The 25,797-nt window shown below is 43.3% G+C and overlaps 1 protein-coding gene across 5 annotated transcripts in view; it reads left to right on the forward strand.

Moving 5' to 3' along the window:
* Nucleotides 1-16,271: 16,271 nt before the first annotated feature.
* Nucleotides 16,272-25,797, forward strand: part of nap1l1 (nucleosome assembly protein 1-like 1) — a 34,108-nt gene continuing 24,582 nt past the window's right edge. For all 5 annotated transcript variants that reach the window (XM_080757850.1, XM_080757848.1, XM_080757851.1 and 2 more), the window contains exons 1-2: nt 16,272-16,382; nt 25,305-25,344. In XM_080757850.1, coding sequence (XP_080613976.1) covers nt 25,325-25,344 — 20 coding nt within the window. In that variant the 5' untranslated portion in view covers nt 16,272-16,382; nt 25,305-25,324. The remainder of the gene's footprint in view (nt 16,383-25,304; nt 25,345-25,797) is intronic.

A 25,797-nucleotide genomic window follows, 5' to 3' on the forward strand; every position in this document is an offset into this window, starting at 1 on the left:
AAACAATTTGACGACTGTAGAATTTAAGAAAAGAGGAAAAGAATACATATCACGGCCACAAAGCACAGACGTGAACGGAACTTCCGCATGCTCTGCACATATGACTTGGCCACCCGAACCTGCGCACAACGTTGTGTGCACCATGTTTGGGCACAGATGCATTTGCATTGTGGGCGTGTGGAATGTTCTCAAATGTAATGATTCCTTCTCTGAGCCACAGTTCCAGGGCTTCCCCAGCTAAATAATAAGTTTGGAACCATGGATGGTTCAGGAATGTTTAGAAATCCATGTCATTACACCACACCTCCACTATCGCTAAAGAGTGCTGGGTTGTGCCCCGAAAATAGTTGATCTACAAGCTCTCAACGCGTCGCAGCGCAGATCTGCTATTTTCGCAATTGTTTTTGGTCCAAAAGTGCCCTCTTACGGGATTGCAGCCCCTGCCTCTCTAACACTCTCTGCACGTCCCTGACATACAGTGGTGTTTTAGAGCCATGTTTAGTACTAACACACTGCACTGGCATCATGGCTCACTGCGATAAGTGCCGTCCCAATCGCTCTCCCAATATGGTATCATGTTTATATTTATTTGACTGTTTCAATTCATTTCTTTAGTCAAGCCAAGTCACACTTTGTAAAACACACACACACACACGCATGCACACGCACGCGCGCAAGCACACGCACAGACATATGACACACATGCACACTAACATCCACTCCAACCTGTGCATTGCTTATTTGTAGGCAACATCCCTCCTTCCCTCCCTCCCTTCCTTCTAGCCTCTTTTCATAGAAAAGAAAAAACCTAGGCCTACCAGGAATGCCCTTATAACTAATAAAAGTGAGGTAATCCGCAGTGTCTGTAGTGGGGTCGGGGAGGGCACCGGTGTGTGTGTGTGTGTGTGTGTGTGTGTGTGAGTGCACGTGCACGTGCACGTGCTGGCTCAGCATTGCATTATCCCCCGGTGGAATCGACAGTGCATAATAGAAGTGCTGCAGTGAGCCGCTCTCATTCACAGCAGGATTAGACCAGCATTACCCCCTTTTTTTTTTCTTTTCCTCCCTCCCTTCTTTCTCTTTTCCTACACACATGTCACATTCAGCGCCGCCATACACTCCACACGCACGCACGCAAACACATACACATACATGCCCACACATACACACACACACACACACACACACACACACACACACACAGCTCCCATCCACGCTCTGCCGATGAGGGAACCCCTTCAATATACCTGGATCCTATACATCCTTCATTCTCCTGCCCCCCCCCCCCCCCTCTATCTCTATCTCTCCCTCTCTCCTTCTTTCTCCCTCTCTCACCCCCCCCCTCCCCTCTCCTCATCCAATCCCCCTTCCTCTCTCTCTCCCTCTGTATCTCTCTCCTCCTATTCCCCCCCTTTATCCACTCATCCCCCTCTATACCTCCGTATGTCTGTCTGTCCCTCTCCCTCCCTCCCTCTCTCTGTTTCATTTTAATTCATCCCTCGTTCCCCTGGGTCGGTGGAACCCCTACCTTCAACAGTGATCATATATTTGCTGAGGTCCCGGCGAGGCGAGGCGAGGCAGCGCTGCATCTATTTTTAGAAGCAGGAGGTGCTTTGGGAACGGCAGTGGTGGAACCCCTTTTAGTAGCCTACAGCGATACAGAACTCCTCTCTCTCTCTCTCTCTCTCTCTCTCTATGTCTCCCTCCCTCCCTCCACAAACACATCCAATCGCCACACACACCTTTTGCAGTCTTATATGCTGGATGTTCTTCTATCTGCTGTTGCTATGGGAGATAATTTTCTCCCCTGCCAACATCTTCTCATGTCGGTGCATAATGGACTTTAAGCCGCGGGTTTATACCTTGTCATCATACGACACGGCGCAGCGCATGCCAAAAGAAAAAACTGATCTGTCATCTATATATACAGCACAAGGCAGTCAGATACATGCTTGTAGATCGGCTTGCTTGTAGAACGTGGTTTGAAAATATACGGTAACCACAAATCCCTGAGAACAGTGCTGCTCGTTTATATAATACGTCCGTCCGCCGTGTCGAATGAAGCGCTATTCGTGTTTGGGTTTTTTTCACCTCCACGTGTGGAGCGCTGAAGGGCTGAGCCTGTCGTGTAGGACAATGCAGGGAGACGAGAAGAGTCAATGGCAGGAAGGTGGTTGAAAGTCATGCTGAAAGTCATGCTGCTGTGCACCGATATACCGTCTAGGCTAGAGCAACGTTGATGATGGTGAGGGGCAGTGAGGTCCACAATACTTAATATTCTCTATTACACATTCACTCCAGAATCAGAATCAGCAATATTATTATTATATCACAGTTATTTTTCCGTAAGTTAGTAACCAGTAAGACGCACTGAGGGCGAGCATGCATCTATCTGCCTGGGTGACGGCAGACTGCTGGGCGAGCGCTGGCGCTTTGCCATATATGGGGGTCAAATCAACATAATGGAATGAATTCTGTACTGGCCATATATGGAGCGTGTCTTGAGTGTACAGGGTTTGATGAGTTCAGATCAACATATGGAATGAGCCATATGGAGATCTAAGGGTTTGAGATCAGATGTAGAGTTGCTGGTCGGCTCCATATATGCAGATATGGAGATCTAAGGGTTTGAGATCAGATGTAGAGTTGCTGGTCGGCTCCATATATGCAGATATGGAGATCTAAGGGTTTGAGATCAGATGTAGAGTTGCTGGTCGGCTCCATATATGCAGATATGGAGATCTAAGGGTTTGAGATCAGATGTAGAGTTGCTGGTCGGCTCCATATATGCAGATATGGAGATCTAAGGGTCTCCATGATGTCACGTGATATATATATAGTATATAATTTAATTTTACTTTGTAAAATGCAGTGTACATAAACAATTTCATGACTCATGTGCATGAATCACTTTCAAGTTATTTTTTCCATTTTTACAAATGTTTACAGTCTCGTTGGCAGTTGGGACCAATAGTGTGTCTGTCTCTCTGTCACACCGCTCCGTAGTGTCTCAATGGCATACTGTATGCCATTGAGACACTCTCTCTCTCTCTCTCTCTCTCTTCTTCCCACCCTCCTACGCCTTCTATTCACGATGTCTGGCAGCTTTCGCTTCACCTCAGCCAATTAAAGGCAGAACGTCTGGCTTTAAAACACTCTATTTCCATGTGCTGTCAGTGAGAGAGAGAGAGAGAGAGATATGCTGAAACAATAGACTAGACAGGGGGGGGGGGGATAAGAGCGGCGGGGGCTGTGCAATCAAAGAAAGTCAAACGATGACTCAGAGCGATCATATAGTCATCATTATATAAAAAAGAAAGTACATCTGGCTGTGAGGACCAGCCTGAATGTCAGCTCAATGTGGGTCTGAAACAACAAATCAAACAAGGCAGTGCCGAATCATGTTTTTGCTTCTGCGTTTTCCTATTCCTCACCTCGAATATCTTCAGAAATGTATCAGCGTAGTGTTCTTTCAATCCAGATTGTAGCGCACGTCCGTCGGCCATCTTTGTTGACTTTCAAGAGGGTAGCAGCATCCTCTAGTAGCAGCATCCTCCAGTGGTTCCATTTGTACACTCTCAGAGTTAAATTAACAGTGATTTTACAATATAAATTGCGATCTCCGAGATAGAAATGCCATTATTTGGGGGTCCGTAGACTCATTAATGTCATTCATTCAGATGCCTGAAGAAGGTCTTTGACTGAAACGTTGACTAAATAAAGTGTTCGTGTGTAGAGTGCAGAGTCTGCAGACGGTGTGCGGGTCTTTATGCATGTTTTCTGAATAAACTGGGGGTCCTTGAAATTAAACGGGTTGAGAATCACTGCTAGAGCCGTAAACATCTTCTCTTATAATGGGGTTCCCTGTCATATCTCTTCAAATGGGGGTCCGCGGGCCAATTTGTGTCAATTTGGGGGTCCTTGACATGAAAAGGTTTGGGAACCACTGGCATAATTCATCAATGCTCATTGTGGAACAGTGATTGACTCGAGCCTGTCATAATATTATTGGTTGAATGGCTTCATGTGAAAGTATGAGAAACATTTAGATCCATTCAACTGGCCTTTAAACCAGCTATACTTTGTTGACCGGCGTACCCCAGAGGTCTGTGCTTGGTCCCCTCTACATCCAATTCTCTTCACCTAAACAGACCATCTACTGTAAGCTCACAACATATCGCATTTATTTTACCGCATATAGGTGGCCTAATTTTGCCAAATTGGGTTCCTCTGTTATCTGTAGAGGCGCCATCAACATGCCAACTCGCTCAATGTAAACTCACCAGAGTATCACCATTCACACAGAGCCGTTTGGGTTAAATCGAACATTTCACAGACTTAACTCAAGGGATTATTTGCGCCTGTCTGGCTCTAGTATGGACAGATATACGGTATACTGTGGTGTGACAGCGAAGTCAGTGTGAGGTTCTCATTTCTGTCTTCTCGGGCTGTGGGACAAATCAAACCAAAGCAGCTCCTCCGTCTGTCTCTTTCAGGGCTGGAATGCAAAGAGATGAATGCTATTGAAATCCTCACCAAATATGTGTCATGCTTTTTTTTGTAAAAAATAGCAGCATAACCATATTCGTATTCGAGTGCTCAATAAAACCTGTAGCAGAGTAGCTACGGACATTTTACAAAATTGCTATTTTTGTGCGGCAGTGTTGCACGACGAATAACAAAATAGGGCTTTAATAAAGGACCGGCAAGCTTACGGAATAAAAATGTTATTCTGTTCAAGAGCACTTGGATGGAGTCGGAAGATCTCAGTGAAGAGGCCTTTGACCTTTGACCTGCCTGAAGTACATCGTCACATGCCTGGAGCAGTGGTTCCCAAACGTTTTCATGTCAAGGACCCCCAAATGGACATTTATTTGCCTGCACACCCCGTTTGAATACATACAGTATATGCCAGGGACCTGCATAAGAGAAGATGTTCACGGTTCTAGCAGTGATTTCAAGGACCCCCAGTGTGACATTCATTAGGCCTCGGACCCACATTTAAGGCATTTCTATCTCTGGGACCAGAATATTTATTGTAAAATCACTGTTAATTTAACTCTGAGAGCGTACAAATGGAACCACATTTGGTTCCATTTGTACACTCTCAGAGTTACAGACCCACAAGGGTCCATTTGGTTACTAACTATCATTTAGCTGGGGACCCCCTGGAACTCCCTCAAGGACCCCTGGGGGGTCCCCGGACCCCACTTTGGGAACCACTGGCCTGGAGTTAATGGTCAGACAAACCGACATGAGTGGTACAGTATGGCTCTGAGCCATTTCTATTATAAAATGTGAGTCATTTTTTCTCACTTTGACTGCATGGCCTTTACCTTTGAGGGGATGTTATAACGTATATGAAGGCTATTGCACGCACATACAGTGTTGCAGCAGTGTTGCCATGTCTGCTTATTATGAGCAACTTTGGGCTTGTTTTTTGTGAGCTTGTGTAGATCGGCTATTTTAGCCGTATAGCTTTGTCTGGTCGCTTGTTTTGGCCTTGTTTTCATAGACCTGGTTGCTTATTTCTCTCACAAAATCAGTACATCCAAGTGCGCCAGGTGCAGGACAAACATAACAATGCATAAAGTATACAAATACGGTTCTCACATTGGCCAAGTAAGCTCCACTGTTTGTTGTAATAGAGGCTATATGCGCGTCACATCATCATCATACCCAGAAGTTATGCGGGAACGCCTACTGAGTGCCAAAAAACGACTTTCTGGCCTTGACAGCCCATACATCCAAACAGAAAAGTGATTGTATTAAACAACGTTAAACTATGTTAAACTCACTTTGCCACTCGATTTTCCATTCACTTTATGCATGCGCGTACCCTCTATTCAACAACACACAGATGATCCCAATTATAGGAATGAATGACGATTCCTAATGAAGATCTGTGTGTGTGATTGAAACTGGCCACGTGGCCAGTGTCCTGACGTTATTTTATATCTTTTATGGTTATAATGTCCAACTGCAAAACAAACAGATTACTGTTCCTCCGTTAAAATCCTACTCATTACTTCCCAGATGTAGAAATCTCTACATGACTGTGATCATGTCTTTCCTGATGGAAAGTTTCCTAACGGTTTAAGGTTCATACATTTCATACGAGTGTTGCCTGGCGAGATAGACATCACTGCCTAGCCCGACGGTCTTTAGGTTTGTAGCATTCAGCAGAAAGTAAACGCTGGCGTCAAAGCTCTCTGTATGCAGGCCTTCCTTTGACAATGGAATGCATGCCTACGAATAGTCTATGACGCTCGTTCCAAACCAGCCGATGTGGCGGTTCTCATTCTGCCTCAGGATTAGGACTCTGCCCGTCCGTCCGTCTTTCCTCAGAGGCCCGGCTATAGTCCCCTTGAACAAAGACGAGAAACTGAGTTTACACTGTAAAAAGAAAAAATAACAGCGTCATTAAACGAACATTCTGTTTGTTTTTACTCACAATTTTTTTCAAAACCTTTATCATTGTAAAGTTTTATATTTAAGTGAAGTTTTGCGTTCTATCATATAGTATTATTTAGGCTACTTTATTATTTATTTAATGAGGCCCCTTCGTTTGTACACAGTGTAAGGGTCATTATAATCTCGTACGCCTACCCAGGGTCGGGGACTGCAGGTGAAAATGATAGCTACCGTAGCCTACAGTATATCTGGTACGATGCTTCAGATTTACATTGCTGAAATCCACGTAAAAAATTGCACATTGTGCCTGTTAAATAAACTGTATAAACTATTGTTTATACATTGTTTATCATTATTTATTTTTTTAAAGGTGACTGCCATACATACCTCCATACCAACTCCCTGTTATTGCGTCAGAATGTTATGAGTGGAGTTGTGTGCATAGGAATGAGCCGCCACACTTGGGGCGTTCATGGCTAATGGATTCACTGGATGGTTCGGTAAATAGGACATGGCAGGCACACAAGTCCAGTGGCAGAAGCCATTGGATCTGAATAATGTATTGAAATACTAAATGACTTGCACTTTGAGTGAGGCTATACTGAGACGCCTTGCTTTGGAAAGGGTTGGAGGCAGCGTGTCCAGGTTTTCCTTCTTTTGTAAGATTTTTCATTTATTTTGTACATCACAGCTCTTGCACCTTTCGTCTCACGTGCACTCAAACACAAACCTCACCGACGTCTACAGTGTGATGACAAAAATATCCTCGACTGCTGTAAATTGTCTCGTTTAGTATGCAAGAGAGATGTTCTGCACTGGGTGAAACTTGTGTTGTTTCTCGTCAGTTCCGTTATAGACGAATGCTGCTGTGTGATTCAGTTTTTCTCTGTGAATGACATCCATATCTCACTATGGTCTAATGTAGGGGAATTTGCCTCCCTGTCTCACACTTTGTGCACATCTGCATGCACAACAGGACATGTGCTTACCAGAGGGAGAGTGGGTGACATTTAGATTGTATCAGGACACACGTTCTTGTGCAGTATAGTCTGCCTGGGAGAAGTATTAATAATATCATATGAAAGCTAAAGCCCCATATTTCTGTAGTGTACGATTTAGTCTCTGGATAAATGCATACGGTATCAAACCCTATATCTGCTTCTTTGTGTTGGACTCGCTGTGCAGATGGGACAGATCTCTATGGGATTATCGTTCAAACGAAAACATAGACGCACGCACTGCTTGACAGTTCATTTCCACAAGTTTTAAATAGAAGTCTCCAAAGATGTATACATGCTGTCAGAAACCATGAAAATAAGTCATAAAAGATGTATTTATTTGGAGTCATTGAAGTTGAGCAGGAGTTAAAGGGGGGGTTTTGATGGGTAATGGGCAAGCGGACACCCTTTGGGCAAAGGCACTGAATCGGATTATGGAAGAACTTGTCACACAGAAATGAGATTTTGTCTGTCTTTCTGTCTCTGTCCATCCATCCAAGATGCTATGGCGGCCGTGTTGCAAGACTGCTCTTCGACCTTTGAATTATGTTCAGCACATACAGTAGGCCTATAGGCTGCTGTCATTGCCTGTCAAACTTATTGGTTGTCTCTCAGTTTATTGGTTCATATATTTTTTAGGATGAACAGAACAGAATGAATGGTTCTCTGTTTTAGTACAATTTCTCCCCGGGCTGCATTCAGTCTCCAGTGATGTCTGTCTCTCTGATCACTGGCCCATCATGTCTGATGCCACATTGCCATCATGTCTGATGCTCATAAATCTCTCCTGCCTGTAAACTGCGTCCATTCCATTATTCAGTAGTGGCAGGCAGTTCTCTGATGCTTAAATAACTGCTCCACTAACCAGGCCCTTCCCCTCTTTCCCCTCTTTGCACAATGGAAGATGGACTTTATTTAATTCCACCTGTGCTGACATTTTATGTCCAGCTTTGAGGGTCTGTGTAAACACAAACATCGAAGACACACTTCACACGGGTGTGATTTCTTTTTTTTCTGTTCTGTTACTAATGTAACTAATGTAACAGTTACTAATGTTGCTCTGGAGAGGAATGTGACTCTGGAGCTCTCGGGTGGAGCTGTTTCCCCCGCGACCCGACTACGGATAAGCGGTTGAAGATGGATGGATGGATAGATAGATGTTCTGTTACCACAGGAGCAGAGCAATGTTACATTACATACACCAACAGATACCTGCTTGTGTTCTCCCCCAATCCCCAACCCCAGGCCAGGACCTCTCCTCGTCAGCCCATCCCATCCTATCCGCTGCCCCGCAGCCATGGGTCCCAACATTTTTTCCAGGGGCTGTTATGCAACATACCGTGTATACGCTTATGACGAGGTGCAACAGCCTAGTTAAGTATTGATGTGTCTTGTGTATACACTGGGAAGGGCATAGCCTACTGAAGACAGTTTTCCTCTGCTATCAAACACATCTCTTTCTCTCGCACGCACGCACTAAACTCTCGCTCAGGATACCCAGATCATGTCATGATGACCCAATCTGCCAGCACAGCAGTCTATCCTCGACATTGTGATATTTCTCATAATGTTCCCCTCGGATGCAGCGGGATCATAAGTTAGCCGTCCTGAATTATGTGCCATCTTATCTCATCCATTCCAGGAGGCAGTAGGCGTGTGCAACCCTGTCTGTGTAACACAATATATAGACTAGAGCGATGCGCTGCCATAGCACAGGACACAAAACCAAGCGGAAAGTGATGGAGCTCCTTTTAGCCGTGAGTAAATACTCTCCGTCTCGTGTTTGACGGTGGCAGTTTGTGTCAACAGCAGCAGCAGCCCGTGGTCTGATGATGGTGGATAAAGGTGTCCCACAGGTGGGTCCACTGAAACACCATCCGTTGTGTTTCGTCATCACAGATTGTCAGGAAAACCAAGTTGTAGTCCAGTAATAATTTGGCCATATCCACAAATGTGCTGACCTCATCACATTTGTGATGACGGCTATGCAAAACTAATTCTTGGAATGGATACAGCATCATGAAAACCCTCTAGTTTGATAATGTCACATGCTAGAAAGTATTTGCCTTATATACTGTATATATAGAAATACATACAGGTCTTTTTAAAGCAGCTAATGTTGCTGCTATAGTCATAAAGGAGTCAAACCCCCTGTTTTAAGTTGTGTGTCTGGGCAGAGAAATGAGGGGAGAATGGCGGGCTGCAGGGGAAAGTAGTATGGAGTGTTCTTAAAAGGAGGCAGTGGCTGTCATTAATATTTCAATCCTTTGGCCCTACCTCTGACGTCTCTCTTTACAGTCCCCACTGGGAAGATGTCTGGTCAGGATGTTCAAAATGTTTACACAGTGATACTGTGTTCTGTGTTCTGTGTTCTGTGTACTGTGTTCGTCAGCATACATTACAAGATGGAAGACTTGAGCGACTTACTGCATGCACAGCTTCAGCACCGTTGCTACGTATACGTGCAATACGCACTGCACGTAGGGCAACACGCCGAGGTGGGGGGGGGGGCAACAAAATGTGCCAAAAATGCCATGCAGACCCTCAAATTTCTCCGCGGCTCGGCCTCGTAATAACGAGTGGCCGTGTGTGCGTCCTCACAAACGGCAAAAGTATAGGCGATCTGAATGAGGAAACGCAGCGCTCTCGTCGGGAGGAGGGGAGCACAAATAATAGGAGTATAGGGCAACGAAATGGTCAGCGACGTCCCTGCACAGCTTCTTATATCCAATATGCAGTATGAAGGGTGTGTTGAGATTCTCATGAACACTGTTATGTTGTGTGGATTCAAAGTGAATGCACCAGAACCTGGTTAAGATCCTTGCTGTCGGGTGGAAACTTTGTATGTACACCACACACATTTGCCTGATGAAGACCTACACTTTAAGGGTCGAAACATGGCATTTTTTGCCATTAAATGAAGTCTCTTGTGGAGCTATATAGAAGCGAGTGTGCGGCTGTTTGTTCTTCCTCTTTGATGTTTGCCTTGATGCCTTGACATCAAGTACCTGGCCTAAATACAGGCACGCAAGAGATGTGCACACAATCAAATATTTCAAATTATATTTTAAAGTCTGTGTAAGGAGATTACCAGAACACAGACGCCAGGAGCTTCGCAGATCACGGTGAGCATGCAATGACTGCCTTGACATCTACTGCATTAAGGCATTTGACTGTGATATTGTGATGTCATATTCTTATTTGGATCCGGTGAATAAAATCACATCTTGGCCCTGCAGCCACAGCCCCTCTTCCCATTGGCTGGTCATTCTGGAGTGCACCTCTTCTAAATTTACACCTTGTTGCTATGAAGGCAGTATCTGTCAGCATTACTAATGTAGGTGATTAAACTGCAGCAATAACACCATCCGTCGCTTAATTCCCTCGATAGTCACCCGAGAGCCCATTCCGGGGCCCAGTATGATCTCAAGGGGAGGAATATTGCAGTTTCTCTTATAAAGCCAAAGTCATCTGAGGTGGAATCTTCATAATCCTGTCTGGATCACAATGCTATGGCTGACAAACCTCCTCTAAGGTCACATTTGATGGCTTCGTTCAACAGCCTTTAAGGTTTGGGAGGCTCTATATGGACTCTCTATACTATTATGCATTATAATCTCACATTGAGATGTACAGACTGGGGACTGATCATTGCCGGTCTCCTTGTTTGAAACCAAACACCTCGGAAATCAATCAAAGGGAACTCCTCACACTGAGACATATATCCATTCAAGTAAATTAACGTATCCATCTGTAACTCAGGGTCCATTTGGTTACATTTGTACCATTTGTTTCTGAGAGTTAATTACCACTGAGGATTGTATTGTTTATAGCTCTCAGTACCCTAACCCTTCATGATGTTGCATAGTGTCGGTGGGTATGGCATGGGCGCTTTGGGAGCAGGGAATACTTCTCCAAATATAACAAGTGCTCTTGACCGTTTCAATGTGGGCCACCTTGTCAGATACCCCTGTTCCGTACGGTCGGGGACTGCATGGGTCGAAAACTCACCCTCAGGGGGAAAGGTTCACACAGGGTCCAAGGATCAAAGCTCATGTCTATCGAGGTCATCTTTTTGTACTGAATGTACTGTTTGGTGAAGAAAACCATGTGAATTTCAATAATGTTCCCCAATAAACTGGTCGTTCCTGATGCAAGTTATTATTGCCTGAACGAGGCATAGGAGACAGCATTTTGAGTGGTGTCTCTTTGTTATTCTTTTTGTTGTACACAATTGTTCCTGCAGGTGTATCTGTGCTCTCTCCTCCGTTAAATAATGCATAGGGGTGGTGAAACTTTAATTTTCAAGTTGAATGCATTCGGACTAAGTATATGGTGTGCATTTCTGTCTGTCCCCTCGCACATCCAGGTCACTCTCCTCTGTGCTGCAAACAAAGCAGAACTATTTGTACACTTAAAACTTGATAGCTCGTCATGCACAAATTGACAGTCGATACTAGCATCAAATACCTCGTCTGAAATTCTATATGCTTTGGGAGGACTGTGGCATTTGGGGTAAACATTTAAGAGATCTGTCTAATTATTATCAATGCTGTAATGAGGCTGTGTGGCTTTCAAGGTTTGCAATGTTTAGTGTTTTGTCTTGTCCATGTATATTGTATGCAATTTGTTTTGTCTTGTACAATAATGATTGTGAGATGTATCTGTGTTGGGAGCCCCTCGAAAACGAGATGGTACATCATTCTCAAGGGGTCTTTTTCCTAATAAAGAAACTTTAATCATTATGGGTGTAATGATGTATGGGAGTATGGGTGTGTTTCAAATGTATTACTCCTATTACTACAAAACAATTTGTTTCTTGCCAGCCAGCCCTTGGCCTTTTTGACAGTTTCATTTATTGCATAAAATTGATGGCAGTAAAGTTTTGTAAAGTTGGTTTCATAATTAATTTGAAATTTACATTCCATCGTCATTATCAAAATCTGCTTTGTTTTACTTGGGTTGTGAAACTGAAAGTCATAGGCCTATATGCTGCGTGTGTGACACTATATTTACTGTTGCCTCAACCAGGTTAAAACACAAGCCTACTGTAACGGCCGACGCCGTTACTATACATAAATTACATAATGCATATGCTAACACAATTCTAAGGACACAAATTGTAACAAATGCAAACAAATTTATTGAAGCTAAGGGGGGGTGCGGGCAACTCAGGGTTATGCAGGGGGGACACTGAGTAGTCGGTGATTCGTTGAAGTGGCGGATCTCCTCATACACCTACAAATGAACAGATATAAGGCACATTAGTTTAGGAATAAATAGGACAGCATACTTTCTATGACTGTCAAAGTGATTGAGGAAAGAATGGAAGAAATAAAGCCTTATTGAAGGTGCCCTGGAATGGTCTCCACTCATTTATCGCCTTGGCCACTCGGCACTCTCACACCTACCTTGACATTTTGAGGGTGGCTTGTGCTGCATGCTTGCATGGCAGACTCCCAGCTGAGGTGGATCCCAGCTGGCCAACGGGGATCTATGTAGGGCGCTTTAAGCCCTCTTCTGCTCACCTCAAGGTCTCTGCTGCATGCTTTACAGTTTACACCTGCCTAGTAGATGATGGTTCACTGCAAGGTGCTCCAATCCTGCATTATTCTACCTAATGCACTCCATTTGAGTCAAGGTGGTGCTTAGTCAAACCAAATAATCACACAAGAACAGACAAAAAAATGTTTCAGCTCCCAACTCTCAGTTACTTTCAGTTATGTGTATTATGAACCGATGTACGCCATTGCTAACAATTTCTTAATATCAATACAATTGAGCGGCGTGGTTCAGGGGTAGAGTGGCTGGATGTTTCTTAATATCAATACAATTGAGCGGCGGTGGCTCAGGGGTAGAGTGGCTGGATGGGAACCGCAAGGTTGCCAGTTCTGAACCCGGGTTCCCCCAGAGTTAGTGTCGAAGTGTCCTTGAGCAAGACTCTGAACCCCTAATTGCTCCTGATGTGCTGGTTGGTGCCTGGCATGGATTCCGCCGCCATCGGTGTGTGAATGTATGTGTGAATGGGTGAATGTAATGCACAATCTATATAAAGTGCCTTGGATAAAGTGCTATATAAATGCACCATTTACCATTGATTTTACGATACAAGTCACACTATACCAGACTGTATATGTTGCTGTTTGCATATCAATGTAGCCTAGTTGTATCATTGGAATTAATTTCCTCTGAGATTATTAGAAACGTATTAGAAAATGTAAAAAGGTATCAGATAAAATCTTTTTCATTATGAAGATGTTTACAAGCTTAATTTGAACCGGGCCCGACATCTTCTCCCAATGTAATGAACTGGGAGAAAATAAAAAATAAATCAGCCCATGTGGTTTTATCAGTAGTGTTTTCACTGACGTTGTCCAACATAATAACAATATACAGCATTGTGATGACTCATGCTAATGTGGGTAACATTCATAATTAATGTGAAAATAGAGAGCCTGCCATTTTGATCTGGGTGGGCATGGTTCAGATCTATTTATAGACAGGCTCACTTCAAATGTTACAATGATGCTCCACATACAAAGAGAAGGCAATGCTTGACAACCAGCGCTGCCACCTACAATGTTGACAATTGTCAACATTCAACATTCACTCCTGCAAAATTATGAACAGCTGATTGACTAGGTTTTACTCTGTGATGTATTTTTATTTGTTACTAATAACTATAGATTATTACTTAGTTCAATTATCACTTTCAATATGATGGATTTACTACTGTATGTAATACAATTGTTTTATTATTTGTTCAAGATAAATTAAGATCAAATCAAATCAAATCAAAAAACAATGTCCTCAGAAAGCTTCTCTCTCCATATTTCATACTTTTGTTTTGTCATAAATGAAAGCCCGATATGCTTTGTCATGTGACATAAACAAGCGAAAATCTCCCATCTACAATTTCACACTATTGAGTAAATCCACAATTCCTGCTCTTTTTTAAGTTATTAAAAGGATCCCTGGCTAATAAGACAAATATGCCTTAAAATATTATACTTGCCCTCTAAAACTAAAATAAATCGCAAGTTGATGATGTCATAATAATAATAATAATAATAATAAAACTTTATTTGTATAGCACCTTTCGTGACATGAAATGCAGCTCAAGGTGCTTTACAGAGCAATGGAGAAAAGAAAAGAAAAGAAAAGCAAGGCATAAACATTCAAAAATAAGAGCAGTAATGCAATACAGTGAGGACATGAATAACAAAAAAATAAAAGATCAATTAAAAGCAAGAGTGTAGAAGTGGGTCTACAGAGGCTGCCTGTCGAAGGTACAGTGGGAGTTTGTTCCACGCCGTCGGCCCGTAGAAGCAAAACGCTGCTTCCCCGTATTTAGTTGCCATTTCTTTAGGCAAAGTGAGCAGGCAGTGCCCATATGCCCATGTGTGGTCTATCCGTATGGAATTATGGAATGCACGTGCTAATAAAAAAACAACTTAATACTTCCTAAAGTTAATAGCATCGTTAATAGCGCATCGAAGCAATATTTAAAATATTTTTTATACGATATTTCTCGACCAACAGTTGCTTCATTCACGGAGAATGTAAACAGATTTGTAAAGCGTCTCCTTCAATCACTGTCCTTTCCTTGAGCAGTAGGCCGCCAAAATCACATCTATACAGCGTATATTTTACACCAACTCTGAATACTTCATCACTGTTCATTCATGACTGTGTTATTTGTAAAGGCACGAGTCAAAAGAAATGCTATTTCTGAAGTGAAACCCACATACACCTACAGTAGGAACGTTCCCTCCTGTGGGAGGCTTCCGATCACAGTTGTTGTGACCTTTGGGCTCTTTGCCAGATACATATTGCTCACAGAGTTTGAGCAAAGCATGCAGCAGCGTGTTCTATATGCTAGTAAAATATACTGGACGGATTCACTGACGGAATGATTCATGTTCGGTTTTGGCTTATAGTTTGTGTGGTCAGGCCAGGGGTAAAAGATATAGCCTCCAAATCTTTTGGTTTTGACTTTGACATACTCTTGACCGGGTTGATGTCCAGAGAACTGATCTAGGTGCACTTATGACCAGGCTCCCCAGGGAATATTTTAATGTTTTTCCTTCTAATGTCAGCTGGGTTACAGGATGGTTCACAAAATTAAACATATTACTGATTTTGGCACATTTTTGGCTGTGGACAGTTCAGAAACCTAGAGTCCTGGGTATGCACATGCATAAAGTGAGTAGCAAATCGAGTGGCCAGAAAGTATAACTTTTTTGCCACTCAGTAGGTGTTCCTGTATAACTTCCGGGTATGATGATGATGTCATGCGCATACCCTCTATACCAGTGACATCATCGATGGCGATGGGAAATCCAGAGACGGATTAACCCCCTCATTTTTTGGGGGGGCACATAGCGCGCATTTCTATCTCTGAGACCCCCATATAGTAAAATCAATTTTAATTTAACTCATAGAGTGTGTCCATTTGGTTCCATTTGCACACTCAGATCGAGTTACAGACCCATAAGGGTCCATTTGGTTCCAAACTATCATTTAGCTGGGGACCCCCTGGAACTCCCTGAAGGAACCCTGGGGGCTGGGGGTCCCCGGACCCCACTTTGGGAACCACTGGTGGGCCACACACACACACACACACACACACACACACACACACACACACACACACACACACACACACACACAGTGACAGTGACACACACACACACACACACATGATTGACGAGCGAGCCAGGCCTGCCTTTACCCGGGAATTCTCCTCTAAGCCCCTCCCACGAGTGGCGTTGTCAGTGGTGACCCGCTGGGTTTTTACGTGATGACGTCGGAAGTATATGAGCGGCGGCGGCGGGATATCTCGCTCCCTTTTTTTTAGCGCCATCAGAGCGGAGTGTTTTTTCTCCTGCTAGCTTGGAGGATCGACCGCTTCGCTGCGCAGCGACACCGCCTCGCCTCGTCACCCGACCCGGTCCACAGTCACCGAAGGTAGGGGCGGACAGATAAATGTCTAACGGTCGGTCATATCTCCGACTCGAACCGTCCACAGCGCAGAATGCGGGGAACGCAGAGCCACTAACCGGCGGAACGATGTGGATTATTGTAGCGTGGTGTGAGAACCGAACGGGAGGCTAAAACATGCTAGTTGAACCAGACAGACAGACGAGCAGGAGCAGCCATTTGAGACAGACTACTGTCGGGTTTAGGGTGGTTAGTTGTGCCAAATCTAAATGTTGTATCCCCCGTCAAAATCATCGGCTTTTCCTACCCTTTATTTCCCTTTTTAACGTGAAATCCAAACGGACGATTTAAGGTGGAGAAAAATGGTTAAACTTTGAGTGGGAACCGGATTGTGACGGCCGGTGGATCCAACCTCCATGATGGTTGTTTTAACGTGTGAATAAAGCAGCAGCTCTACCGGTGATTATTTAATAGAACCCATCATGGATCCTCCTCAACCGGTTCGGGGCCCCTTTTTCGGCACCCTCCGGTTACCGTTTTTGTACCGCCGTCCAGAATACGGTAACCGGGCCGGAGGGTCCCCCGAAAGGGGCTTAAACCGGTTCGGAAACCTAGTTTGTTGTACTAGTAGTGAGCAAAACCTCCTCCAATGATCCGTGGTGGAATTATTATTATTAGGCATTTGTTGGCACCTAGTCAGTCTTGTATTTTAGACAAATACCTAATTTCTTGGGATGAGGGTGTGTAATGTGTATGTTGTCTTGTGTTGGATATTCTGAAAAGTTTCCACCCCCCTTTAAATTATTGATAAAAGAAATACACCAAATAAGTATAACTCATAATAATGGAATAATATGAGAACTATAATGCTGAAGAACGGGCTGTGAATAGAATACTGAATCGGCCTTTAATTGATCAATATGCAAGTTAGTAGTTTTTATTTTGGGATCATTTATTTAATGATTATTAATAATTAAACTGGTCGTTTTATTCGCTGGCCACTCTTCGTACACGGGCCTACATCCGATCGCCTATATTTTCGCCTCGCATTTCTCATACAATGTGCGCTAAAATATTATATAAAGTGTCTTTAGTGCATAGCAAGGTGGCTAAGCTAACTCCACTATAAAGGCACTACTGGTCGGCCCAGCTAACTTAACAACTACTTAACAACTTGGCCAACTCGCCATATGACTTATTGTCTTGGGGGTGGGGAAAGTGCATTAACAGTTACCAGCACATTTCCAGGAGTTGTGATTCATATTGTCACTTATTTGTTAAGGTTCAGAGAGAAGCAGGGCATCCATCTCATCCACCAAACCAGTCCTTTGTGGGACTGATGACTTTGACTTTGCCATGTTGCTTCAGTGCAGTGTGCAGCATTAGGCAGCAACACGTGGTCGCTGGCAAGGCAAGGCTGGGTGAAAAAACTAAAAGCTGCTCCCAGAAGAGAGGGGAGCATGGACGTCCACACATGGACATCAAAGGGGGCTTCAGCCCCTGCCCTTGTACCCCTCTGTAAATCAACCGCCCTTTCCAGACCACGCATGCAGCATTTACTACATGGTGAAAGAAATGCAAATGGCACTCTTTTCCATGCCATGCCGGAAGGCAGCATTCAGGAGAATTGCTTCTGAAATCCATGTCGTACACACCGCATCTCCACTAGCTAAAGAGTGCTCTACGCGTTGTGAGCTTGTAGATCTGCTATTTTTGCTATATTTGTCCAAAAGTGCCATCTTATGGGATTTTAGCCCCTGCCTCTCTAACACACACTGCACGTCCCTGGTCTGTTGGATGGATCTGTGTGGGACAGCCTGTAGATGTGATCGAGTACAGTTAAAGTACCCCAGGGGGTACCACACTTTTTCATGTCAAGGACCCCCAAAATGATACTCATTAGCCTGCGGACCCCCCATAAGGACCAAGGACCCCCCCCATAAGAACATTTTTAATGGCTCTGAACCATTTTCAAGGACCCCCAGATTTGACCTGAATTGGGCTACGTTCCCCCCATTTAATGGCTTTTCCCCCCGATCTCTGGGACCCCCAATGTATATTGTACAATCAAAGTTCACTGTACACTTCTGACTGGCCAATAAGGTGTCTGATTATATGGCTTTAGAAGTATTTGAAAGGAATGCCTGGGTCCATGCGCTCTTGTTTAATGTAAAGGACAGATCCCATAGCCCAGTGGTTCCCAAAATGGGTTTTGGGGACCCCCAGGGGTCCTTGAGGGAGTTCCAGGGGTCCCCAACTAAATTATATTTTGCAACCAAATGCACCCTTGTGGGTCTAACTCTTGATTGTGTAGAAATGTGCCAAATGGAACCTAACTGGTCCATTTGATTCCATTTGTCCCTCTCGGAGCTAAATTTATAATTTATTTTACTATATAAATTGGGGCTTCCAGAGATAGAAATGCCATTAAATGGGGGTCCGTAGACTAATGAATGTCAAACTGGGGGTCCTTGAAATTAAATGGGTTGAGAATCACTGCTGGAGCCGTAAAAATCTTCTTATGGGGGTCCCTGGCATATATTTTCTAATGTGGGTACACAGGCTAATAAGTGTCAGTTTGGTGGTCCTTCACATGAAAAAGTTTGGGAACCACTGCTGTAGATATGATTGAGTAGTGAGTACAGTATAGTGTGACTATATGGCTTTAGAAGTATTTGAAAGGAAGGTCTGGGTCGATGTGCTCTTGTTTAATGTAAAGCATGCCCAAGTATGAATCCAGCCACAGATCCCATAGCCTATTATAAGATCTACAGACCTGTAAGGTCCCCTTGGTTAGTGGTTTTATCGGTAACTTAGCCTGGGACCCCTGGAAACCCCCCAAGGACCTGTGTGTGCGTGTGGGGGTCCTCTGTTAGACCTCACTTTGAGAAGCATTTTATCCAGATTGATCTCAATAGGTTTCCTCTACTTTTTAACATGTGTATCATCAGGAGATTTCTCTTTGTTCATCATCAACATGGCAATGGAAGAGAAACGGTGAAGATATTTGATCCGCTCTGTGTGAGTGAGTTGGCAGGTATTTGATGATATCTGTGACTTGGCATCTTCTGCAATGGCACCTGGCAGAGCTCCACTCCCATCGAACGCAAGTGTCTCTTTGCAGGCAATCGACAACATTATTCAAGCAACATAACGAGATGGTAGTTATTTTGTTGAGTTGCAGGTTCATATTTATATAACATCCTGTGGCCTAGTTGCATGCGTTTTTCATTGGTTAGGGGAAGATAAACAGTTCGGCAGCCTTCGTATTTGCTCTGTCACTGAATTTAAAGCATTGTTAATGTTTGCTTTTCTTTTTAGGGGGGAAAAGCCTTTTTATAGTACTCTCTCTCTTTCTGCCATCAATACTTAGGCAACAATGAAAATGTGAGGATGGCTAGGCAGACTATAATCTTGCCTTTGATATTTCTTCTCTGCAAGGCATTATTCTAATACAGCATGCTCTGATGCCAGACTGCATGTTGGCTGTTCTGAAACTGCATTAGATGGGTGAGAAGCGTTAGTGTCATTTCCCATGCATATCTGAAATGTCAGTCCCCCCCCATTAAAGAAAAAAAACATAGCCTGTGTCAGTCACTAGTGTCTGATGCCATATGAGAGTGTTTTTGAACATGCAGGTGTCTCGATCATACCCGAGTCATTGGCTAATTGCAGGCGGATTCAGAATTAATCACAGCAGTAGAGAGATGCTGCCATTGATATGGCGGCTCCACTAAATGAAGTTCCTTCCTTGAGATAAATCAAGTTTCCTTTCTTTGACGAGCTCTTATTTAAAATGGATCTTTGCCGATAGACTTCAACAGCAACCCATTATATGTCTGAGCTTATTTTTATTAATATTTTTTACATTTCAGTGGTTATCTTCCTGGGGAATCGTGGCTGGTCTTCTATTATAGACGTGTCATTTTCACTAGGCAGGAATACGTTGCTCAACTTTTCCATTGAAAAACCAATGATTAGTGATTAGAGAAGGTGAACCCCATCAGTTGCTTTAAAATGTTAATGAAATTAAATTTGTGTAAGTTACATTTGATTTAGTTAAATTGACATATTTGGGCAAGGCACTGTTGTGAGGTTGTGGATTGGCTATAGGCCCAAGAGATGATTTGTTTCAGAGTGAAACAAGGAGGGTGACCATCATGTATTGGTCATGCCTGGGCGACGGACTCAGGAAAAACAACAACACTACTTGCGTCATAGCAAATCCCAGATGATATCTAGTCTATCACGATGTAGATTCAGTATTACCCAGCCCCAGACTCGGAGCAGACTATTGTTGGACAGTAAAAAAGAAAGAAAAACATTGTTTGTGATTTACATACAGTAACCTGTTGGTATGGACTGGAGAGCAAGGTGCGCCACATGCCAGCCATGTTGCGTTTCCTTTGTATAGGTATCTATTTGCATAGACGTTTGCTCTGCACCATCTTCAGTATGCGTACAGTACAGTACACACCCTTGATACATACGTAATGGCTCCAGGCTTTGAACATAAGTGGGACCTTGCTGTCCTTTGCATGTTCTTGCGTTCTTAGGTTCTGGTGACCTGCAGTATTGAGTTTCCTTCTGTGGCGTGGGGGGCATTAATGGGTTAAATATTATGGCTTTAAGTATTGATAGGTAGGCCCGTCACATTTATTACACATCGCCTAATCGCAATTATGTGTCGTTGTCATGCGTTTTTATTTCCCCCCAAAAATGGAAGAAATTGTAGCTCAGCTATTTTGTATTAAGTGAAATGATTAAATAAATGTCAATACTGTATTTGTATATTTAAGTTATTCATCATATATTCTAAACTGTGCCATTTGTTTTATTTAAAAGGCAAACAAATTACATTTGTGTTCATGTGTTCCCATGTTACAATTAATCGTCCACTTAAATGTTGTAATGGTGACGACCCTAATCCCTATATGTAATTAAATAGCTGCAGACTACAGCGTGCTGCGATACGATTTGGAAACCAAATAGCTGTAGCCTACAGTCAGTGGACTTTAACATTGCTTGGTCATCATGTAACTATATTGCGTGTATGCAGGCGCTTTCATAGTTATATGGAGCATTTACCGTGGTGAGGGGTGACGTTGATTAGGTAGCCTAATTTAGCTGGGTTCGAGACAGCAGTGTCTCGTTAAGCCCCGACGTTTCCAAAACGAGCTATTGAGGATGAATCGATGATCTTTTAAAACATTTATGCATATGGCAAGTTAACCGGCTCGCAAACCAGCGGCCAGCCAGCAGTAGCAAGTTCAACAACCACCATTCTATTCCGTCACTTCTCTGGTGCGCTGCTGCATCGCCGCCTCCTCCCCCGGCTCAGTGACAGACTGTCACATAATAGTATAATAGCCTAAACTGTAAAAGTTAATAGCCAACATTCACCAGCTCAGCCCTCTTCATATTAAATAAATAAATACATTACAAACAACATAATTGTTTTTCCGCAACACATAATTGTTGCGGAAAATCAGAGCCCGAGGCTCTGCCCGGCCCGACTAATCATGCATTTTGGGCCCTACCCGAAAATGTCGGGTCGGGTTTGGGCAGAGATTGAGAACTCTAGTTCATATAGCCACCGTGAAGGCATGCTGTAGTTGTTCATATAGCCACAGTGACTGCATGGCATGCTGTAGTTGTTCATATAGCCACAGTGAAGGCATGCTGTAGCTGTTCATATAGCCACAGTGACTGCATGGCATGCTGTAGTTGTTCATATAGCCACAGTGAAGGCATGCTGTAGTTGTTCATATAGCCACAGTGAAGGCATGCTGTAGTTGTTCATATAGCCACAGTGAAGGCATGCTGTAGTTGTTCATATAGCCACAGTGAAGGCATGCTGTAGTTGTTCATATAGCCACAGTGAAGGCATGCTGTAGTTGTTCATATAGCCACAGTGAAGGCATGCTGTAGTTGTTCATATAGCCACAGTGAAGGCATGCTGTAGTTGTTCATATAGCCACAGTGACTGCATGCTGTAGCTGTTCATATAGCCACAGTGACTGCATGCTGTAGTTGTTCATATAGCCACAGTGACTGCATGGCATGCTGTAGTTGTTCATATAGCCACAGTGAAGGCATGCTGTAGTTGTTCATATAGCCACAGTGAAGGCATGCTGTAGTTGTTCATATAGCCACAGTGAAGGCATGCTGTAGTTGTTCATATAGCCACAGTGAAGGCATGCTGTAGTTGTTCATATAGCCACAGTGAAGGCATGCTGTAGTTGTTCATATAGCCACAGTGAAGGCATGCTGTATTTGTTCATATAGCCACAGTGAAGGCAATTCTTCCTTTCCTTCAGGTGACCATAATGGTTGAATAACTAACTAATGACTCCCTCTGATGCACAGGATGAGCAGAATGAATACTGCACAAAATTGGTCAAGTAAAATAATAGCCTTTCCATAGGAGTGTATTTTTCCAAGAAGAATACAGCCAGTAGCATATTTGAAATAATTAAAACATAACTTATTTACCTCAGAATGTTTTCATTCTGGATAAAACCATAAAATGGTCTAATCTAATCTAATAAATTGATGATCAAATACAGGAGTTTTCACGACTAATCTAACTGTAACTAGGGCTGTCACCTTCCCGGGGACACAGTTTTGACACTGTCGGTTCCAGGTCGTGATCTGTTGGTACTGATGGTCTGTGAGAATGTCTCTCCCGGGGTCCCGGCGTCCCCATACCCTCTGAGAAAACCCTGCTAATCTACAGTATGTCCCCTGAGGGGATGCTCTGGGAGGAGGTTGGGGAAGGTGGTGCCAGTCGTGATCAAGTTTGAGTCTCATACTGTCCACATGTGGCTTTATTCGACTGAAACAAAGGGCTCTCTTGTATTAAAAATGCTGAATTGTATGATCTAGGAGCCGTTTCCAAACTTCCCAACTAAGATTTATAGCACGATAATGGTCGTAGGTTGATTCGTTTATCAACAAATCTGTCAATTGTGTTTGATACATGAGTGTACAATATCAATTTGATAGACAAATGCAGTTCTGTCAGTGTTTATTTCATACTTTGCTTCCATAGTAATGGCCTTTTTCTGATCTTATGGGAAATGTAGTCTTCTGCTGCCTGTTGGTTTTTCTTGTCTACCAGCCACTTTGGCCATCGACTAGATATAGGCCCAAGATATGGGTTTCAGCTTGGGAAAACAACTTTTAGGTTATCCAAGCTGAAAGGTTGAAAAACGGCTGCTTTTGGAATCTGTTGGCCACCGACGTCTTCGAATCATTTCCCGTCGGTCTCTGGCACTGTTGGCACATTTGAATGAAGGCGGTCTGTTTTTGGGTCAGGCCATGTGTGCTGCTGTATGCTGTGCTGCCATCATGTTGGTGTTATCGGTGGGTGGTCAGCGGGTGGCCCTTGACTGTCCTGTCCTGTGTCATCAGCAGCCAAAGCCTCAGCCCAGGCTAGTGTAGGCAGGGCAGGGTATGGATTAACTGAGCACTGCTCACAGCAGTGAGAACGCTTCACCCAGGCAATATGTAGGTCGGTTGTAAGATTAAAGGCGTTGGGTTGTGCTTTAAACTGCAGCAGCAGATGTTGGCTGTTTACTCTCTGTGTGTGTGTGTGTGTGTGTGTGTGGACCAAGTATAGGAATGAACAAATTGAACATGCATGCCTTTTTAAATGCATTTTGCCATACACCAGGGCAATGTTGGGGTAATTCTAACACTGCTGTTTTCTCTGCTGGGGCTTTGGATAATTCCAGAGAGTAGCCATCATTTTGTTTCCAGTGGAGACAGTAGTCTGAAGCCCATCTTGGTGATGTATTTGAAAGTGTAGTTGAGTTAGAGGATCAAATTAAATCATGCTAAATATATCACAGTTTATGTCCTGTTAATGGTTCCTGGGATAGTTGTTCCTTTTAATGATGATGAATGAATGCCTAATGTTTGCTGCCTGTCATAATCATAACGAGATTCATTGGGGGTTAATAATTTAAAATGATTCTTAGCAGTTTGTTTTCTGAAACCAAATGAGTCGGTGCATTTGTCAATTACCGGTAATCGAACTTTGCGGTTCTATCGTTGGGTGGTTCTATCCGAGGAGAGAGAAGGGCAGAGAGGGAGGGAGGGAGGGGGGGAGAACACACCTTGGTAGCCACAGAAACATCTCTGCTCTTGCGTGACGCGACAAGACGGGGCACTTAGTCCTTTAGTCCGAGTGAGATATTGTTGCCCTAAAAAGGGACAAGACATATGTGGTATAATTTTGTTCGTCTGACATCCAGGAGACGGAGTGCTAAATTGTGTGATGGCAGTTTCAGAAGGGCAGCTGAATATTATTTTAGGGGTATAATCTAATTATGCAAAACCATATAATTCATTGTTATCTAAACTCCAAAATTACACTTTTATGCACATTTCTGATGTTTGTACCATGGATGGGCATGACCAACATCATAATGGAACAGACATGCTGAATTATACTTCTTAGCCATACCAGGAAAATCCACAATATAGTCCTGAGGCCAGAAGCCATAAAAAGAGCGACAATGAGATTTTTGTTTTGCTACATGTCTGTAGTTTATGAAATGATGTGATTGCAATGTCAAAATGGAAGCTGATTACTTGTTTTTGGCCTTTATATCTGATATATGATGTGAAAGGCATAACTCAACGACTAATGGGCCGATTTGGATGATTCTGACATCAAAGTATACATTTTCTGGGGCGCTGAGTTGATTTAAGAGGTGACTGAAGCAATTAAAGTTCAGGGTCATGTGTCAAAGGTCAAGGTCGAAGAATCAACTAACCGGTTAATCGGTCGATAAGGTTAGCAATATTAATGATTTAATTGATTATTGACATCCCTGATGCTTATTGAATCACGTCTACTCTGGTGACAGTAGGATGTAACTCCAAACTACTAACTATTGTCTAAGTCTAACGGTTTCCTTTTCTCTTTTTCTTTCTTAGCATCAATCTACTTGGCTAAGATGGCAGATATTGACAGCAAGTAAGTGCATCCTTTTTTTTGTCCTCAACCCTATCTTTCTATTTTCACCCATTCAGGCCTGACATAGGCCTATGTTTCTATATCATTGGTGGACAATATGTCATGTCAAGGACCCCAAAATAATTTTCCACTGACCCCCATCTGAAAATATGTAGTTCCAGGGACCCCCAGAAGCAAAGCTTTGAGTTAAAAACGTTTGCTGTGAAAGAATATATATTCAAAGATTTGCGCCAAATTTTCACGATTAAAAAAAAATAGCAGACCTACAAGCTCGTAGCGCAGCACAGAGTGCCGCGCTATGAGCTTATAAATCTGTTTTTCAATAGCCAAAGTATAACATAATGCTTAAAACACAAAGGGCTTCACGCCCAGAATGGGTTAAGGAATATGACGTAACACTTCCCTGTGCATTCTGTGTGTCGAGCGCATCGATGCACATCGTTTTATGTAGGC

The sequence above is a fragment of the Protomyctophum bolini genome (assembly GCF_963924005.1).
Source record: "Protomyctophum bolini genome assembly, chromosome: 23".
NCBI lineage: Eukaryota > Metazoa > Chordata > Actinopteri > Myctophiformes > Myctophidae > Protomyctophum > Protomyctophum bolini.